Source organism: Papaver somniferum, chromosome 8 (genome assembly GCF_003573695.1).
Source record: "Papaver somniferum cultivar HN1 chromosome 8, ASM357369v1, whole genome shotgun sequence".
NCBI classification, from domain to species: Eukaryota; Viridiplantae; Streptophyta; class Magnoliopsida; order Ranunculales; family Papaveraceae; genus Papaver; species Papaver somniferum.
This window is the reverse complement of record NC_039365.1, coordinates 5,445,063-5,451,072: the sequence shown is the minus strand read 5'-3', so window position 1 is coordinate 5,451,072 and position 6,010 is coordinate 5,445,063. Positions and strand designations below refer to the sequence as shown.

General features: G+C 34.1%; 1 protein-coding gene across 1 annotated transcript; it reads right to left on the bottom strand.

Moving 5' to 3' along the window:
- Nucleotides 1–278: 278 nt before the first annotated feature.
- LOC113302710 lies at nucleotides 279–1,164 on the bottom strand. Its single transcript, XM_026551657.1, has one exon. It carries the CDS (start codon nucleotides 1,032–1,034, stop codon nucleotides 606–608), a length of 429 nt encoding a protein of 142 aa, XP_026407442.1. The 5' UTR covers nucleotides 1,035–1,164; the 3' UTR covers nucleotides 279–605.
- Nucleotides 1,165–6,010: the final 4,846 nt, after the last annotated feature.

Sequence of the window (6,010 nt, the reverse complement as noted above, 5' to 3'; positions counted from 1 at the left end):
GGTTGCTTAAGACTCTTAACTTGCATATCCTAGAGTTGATGTTGGTTTGGGACTCCTACTTGGAGTGCTTTCATTGCACATAACAGATTCCATTCTAGGATCCTATGGGGCTTTTCTCCTTTCTATCCAATTTTTAGCTATGCCATCAGTCAATCCCCCTATGCTATGCTGCAGTTTACTCCAAAGTTCCAAACCAAACAGCTCTACAGTAAGGCCACAGCACCAGCAGAATAGGTACAGCTTTAGATAGCCTCATTCACATAAGAATGTCACTCAGATTACAATACCAAGCTTAACCATTCAACAATTTAACAACATATGCACAAAAAATTGGCCAAAAATCAAAAACATACACACAAGATGATCAATCAATTCACAGAAAAGAAAAATATCATATATTTTCACTTTCACTATATGAAATTGGAAGAGCAAATTTACAGAAAACCATTAAAAGAAACCAAACCCCCAAATTTTACTACCCACAAACCCCCAAACTGCATTCTGTCACCAAAATTCCCCAATCTTCACCTTCAATCACTGATATCTTCATCCATGGCTGGTCTAATTCATCAATTTGAAGCTCAAACCAACCGATTCTTGAATCCCTAATCATATTTTTCTCTCCAAGAGTAGAGAAGAAAAATGCCCCAAGAAGCAGCTAAAACAATATCACCAACAACCTGTCTAGGCCAATCCCAAGCAAGATCTTCAAGCCTCCTCTCAAAATAAACCCTCCAAACAGCAGTAACCACATGAATCAACACACAACCTTTAGCAAAGAAGCTCTGAAACTTGACATCCTTGACAAAAGCAACCATGAACAAGAAAATCCCAATCACACATAATAACAACCCAGAAAACGAATCTGATGTCTGTATAAGCAACTGATCATGTGGATTTGATCCTAGTAACTTATTAGCTGTTTCAATTCCATGACCAAATTCATAGATTTCTCTTGAGTAAAACATCATCAGAACCCCTGTTGTTATTGCTATTACTGAATGAAGTAAAGAGATCAGAACAAACCCACCCATTGATTGAACCCTGAATTTTGTTTTTCTTCTTCTATTTATCAAGAAATTCAACAACCATGGTTCTTCTTCTTCTTGTTTTTGGTCTTCTCTGAAAAGTAAAAACCCTAATAAAAACCCCCAAAAAAACAAAACTCTGAAAAATTCTGAGTAGAAAAACAAATATTATTGTATCACCAAGTTGGCGTTTATTGGGAGATGTGTAGGAAAGTGCACCAGATATTTTATTTATCTTACTACTTTCATCCTGACCGTTCAATGCTTGGACCAGAGTTCATCTTCGTGATTGGTGATTATTGCTGACTAGGATATTTTGGTTGACCAATGGGAGGAGTCGTAGAGATTCGTGTTACTGCGATTTACGAGAGAAAGATGGTTGGAATCCGAGGAGAAAATTATTATCTGTCTGGCGTTAAAGTCGGGTGATGGTGAAAATATGATCGACATCATGATGATATGTGGGGCCTGTCGACCTGTTTTTCTGAATTTGGACAATTTTTAGCCGTGCGATTAGAGGCTCTTTTGGATAGTAATCATGGACTCCCGTCTTTGTCTTGCACTCACACGTCGGAGGTGACATCACTTTTGAGATTCCAAAAATCTAGCTTATCCGCTAATCTCAAATATTATATGTCCCACTAATTCCATGGGATTTTTTTTTTTGTTCTTTTTTACTGTGTGACAAAAATTTGGGATGGAGGTTACTGTCACGGTCAGCTTCCGCTGTGTCAACGAAACAACAACACACAGTAAATAACAAACAACAACATTCCGACAAATGTATGGCAACATACCTGCCCAAATTTTCTTAATGTAATTATAACGAATAATTTTTTGTAGATTTCTTACCCCATAGATGTTCATATTTAATAAAATTAGTTTATCACCCGTGCGACAGTTCCTTGTTTATGGAATGAATGAATAATCAATATAACTAATAAGTTAATATTTGAGTTGATGTGCAACAAAATAATATCAAGGTCGATTTAAAATGATAATGGTTGTTGCATAATCTCCCTTTCCAAAAATTCGTCAGTGCTTGAAGAATAATACAGTCTATAGATCTGAAATTGTCAGGAATGAGTTGACGCACAATTGTTTTGATTTATCTTTTGGTATGTCCATATGATAAATCATTTTTCTTGAGAAAATTATTTTTTTTATTTTGATGTTCCATAAGCTGCATTTCAAATGCCAACGTACGTCTGATTTTCATTTCCATCAAAGCTCATGATCTGAAGTAGTACTCGGCATTGTGTAAGCGATGTGCCCAACAATTGTCCATGTGCATTGCAAAGCATATTTTTATCGAAAATTGAAATCTAGTAAGTCTTTTTTTTTTTTTGAAGAATAACATATAGTATTGTATCCTTTGATTTCATCACATTCTATTTGGAAGTATACGCCTGTGTTTTTTTTTTGGCGTTTTCAAATATAGGCCCGTGTTTTGACTTGGTCCCACTGTTGTTTTTTTTGTTGTTGTAAAAACGGATTTCGTCCAGTTAAGTGCAAGGTAGCAGTTATTTCACCTATTAAAAAGTCTTTAAATATCCTGAATCGAATCTCCTTTGTGCAAGGTCGATTTCCCACCAACTAAAAACCATGAAACCTATAACTTGGGAACCCTGAACTTGGAACAATGAACCCTGAATTAAAAAACTTGAATCATGAACCCTAAACCATGCACTTGCGCGCGAATAATGAACCCTTTTGGAGAATTATGTAACAAACCTGAAAATGGTGAAAGGATTATGAAATGAGGTTAACGAACCTTAAGAATGATGAAGAAGGTCAACATTGCACTAAGGAAAGGGTAAATAAATAAAAATATAATAGGACTTAACCAAGATTGATGGGAAAATGGAGACACGCATATATTTGAAAAGTTGAAGAGAAAAAACGGGCATATATTTGTAAAGTGGGTTTCAAATAGGCCTATATTTCTCAATTTCTCTTCCTACTACTACTTTTTCCCTAATTGTAGCTCCAGTTAGTACTTCTGCAATAATTTCATGTGTATCTTAGCCGTGTTATATTAACATTGTGGCCTCAACATTGCCTCATGTGTTGGATAGGTTAATCAAGAGAATAATTATCACTCCAATTTTCAATCGTAGTTTATGATGCATCCTATAAGTATTTTCAATCTTGTTTAGAAATTTTATAGTATACAGCTGTACCGCTTTAGTGTGGTTCTCGGAAGCAAAAGATGCATAATATCTGCATAGGTATTCACGTTCTTCTCCTGAATACAGGTATGCCATGAACTTGTTTTTTTTATTAACTTTGTCACATACCATGCAAGGAACTTATGCATGAAATGAATCAGTTATTTTCTCTTTATATGTAATTTTCTAACCTAATTTATATATGTTTTATTTTTTACATGGAGCTACTTATATTTCTGAAAATAATGATTATGAATATGTTATATACATTTGTTATTCTATGCAAATATTTTCCATGTAACTTAATATTACGAATTAGGTAGTTTTTGCGTTCCGGGATATATATTTAAGCAAATAATTATATCATTTAGATTACCATTCTTTTTTATTAAAAGACCCCACTTAACTCAACTAAATTACATAGTATTTATCTCAAAAACGGACAATGATTATCAATTTTTCACTTTTCAAAAACGGACAACCATTTGTCGTTATCAATCTCTTCTAGTGGGGATTCCCAGTGAATAAAGAACGTGAGTGGTAATCACTCCTCTAAACCGCGGTCTTTTCTCTAGTGAATGGTAAGACCCAATCGTAGCGGCTGTGGCGGAACGAGAAAATTATATCAAGGGTGCTAAAATGAAAATATTGAAATGTTAAGAGTTTGGTGGGATAAATATACTAATATTTGGTGGGCTAAATATAAAAGACAGGAGGAAATGAAGGGTTTTTCTACGGTTGTCAAATATTTTGGCTCCACCCCTGCGTTAGGGTAATCTTTAATAATCAAAATCCTTCCCTAAATGACGTCTATTAAATCTTAAGTCATCTTTTTTAATTAAATTTTCTCATACCTGCTTGAGTTCTTTTCTCAGAGATAAAGTAGGTTAACCCAAAGGCCTCCGATTAGATGATCGTAGACCAATGGAGGTCAAGTTTTCTTCTTTCACATTCTAAACAACAACTTTCATTGTACATTGTGCTCTTCTTCTTTTTATGCATCTAACATGGTATTTTTAAAACATTTTGTTGTTTCTTAATTACAGCTGAGGAAGATTCGTGCAAAGCATGGTGTCGTTCATAAAAGTCAATGGGTATAATACTTGCTATTTCTTGAACATTTTGTTGACTTAGATTCTTTTCGAATATATATACATAACATTCTGTAATATTGTGATGCCTAAAATGTCTTTTTAATGTAGGATATTTTTTGTATACAGACTTAGAATTAAACTATAATCGTTTATCTGTGCTTCCATTATCCCAGGTCCGTTGTTTTTGAAATGAATCATGTAATGTAATTAGCTCCTTTTTTATTTACGTCATGTAAGTATGTTTCGCAGTTAACATGATATTTAGCACTTCGAAGTAAATAACCTAGCATTAAGCCATGTGATAGTCGTCACAGCTTCTGTTTCATCTTCCACTTTTTTTCTGAAATACTTCAAAAAATAACACAACAATACGTATTCTTCTTGTACAATTATCACCTCGATAATTTCTATGGGAACTATGATTGTGCACATATCCTACGTCTTTTTTTGCAAGGTCTGCAAGCCATATATTACCAATATTTTTGCAACTATTGTAGATGCATGAGTGCAAGCCGTATAGTCCCAATTTTTTTGCAATTGTAGATTCACAGTAGCACGTGGTGTTTCTGTATTACATACTTACATATATTGTATCTGTCATAACATAGCTTCTCAAAGAACGGGGACGGGCTTATCAAGGGGCTATAGCCCGTCCGTACATTTGACCCAGCAGATTTTAATGTAGGAAATTTTTTAAAATTAGTATCAAGCCCATTTATAAATTTATGATTCTACTTCTTCCACATAAATAAATTTTCACGTTTCATTATTAATTTCGCACATTTTATGCTTTTACTTGTGCATAAATTTCTATAGAGAAATCCCAATTACTATGCACCATTAGGGATATTCTACCAGTACATTTTTGGGTCGTTCCCTGTCAAAGAAAGTCTATGCTTTCTCGTATATATTTTACCAACCTCCATGATTTCTAAATCACATTTATTAAAACGGTTACGACATTGTACCTATTAGCACATATTATTCTTCCCCACCGCTGTATCGTTTTAGTGTTTCCTTACCATTACAGGCGCCTGCCTTGTCATTCAGGTATACAGAGTCAAGAGAATAGTCATATATATATATGACTCTGTAGAGGAATCCATATCGAGATCTGGTAGTATGTGGAGAGTTTATAAACTTCTGTTTGACTTTTTTTGCTTAAATTTTGTGCAGGTTTCAGTTCTTAGAAATACCAGACAGCAAAGCTCATCTGGTATTGACCATATTGCAGCATGGATAGATCTTATAGCAACCAAAAACCTCCACTAGAAGAAATCCATACTGGTTTAGTTTGGAACGTTCAAGAAATTTGAAATGCAAGAAACAGAATCTGGAAATATTAATTGTGCCAGATATTTGAAATGCAAGAGACTTCGGTATAGTAACAATAACCTATATGGATTGCTCTGATTGTTAGTATGTAACTGAAAAACTTTAAGCTGTATGCCTTTGTGAATTCATGCACTTGCAGAACATTCGGATTGATGAATACCACAATAAGTTAAATACATGGGTATACTACACCAATTTTTGAATCATAAAAGGAACGGAATGAAAAAATATTATTATCAAAAAAGTAGTGTCAGGGACGAATTATATAACCAAAATAATAAAAGTTACGTGAGAAGGTTGTTTTTGTGTTGTATTTTCTAAACGTGTTGTATGTTTAGAATTTTTGTAATGGGAATCAACAAAAATGCAAAATCGTAACTGA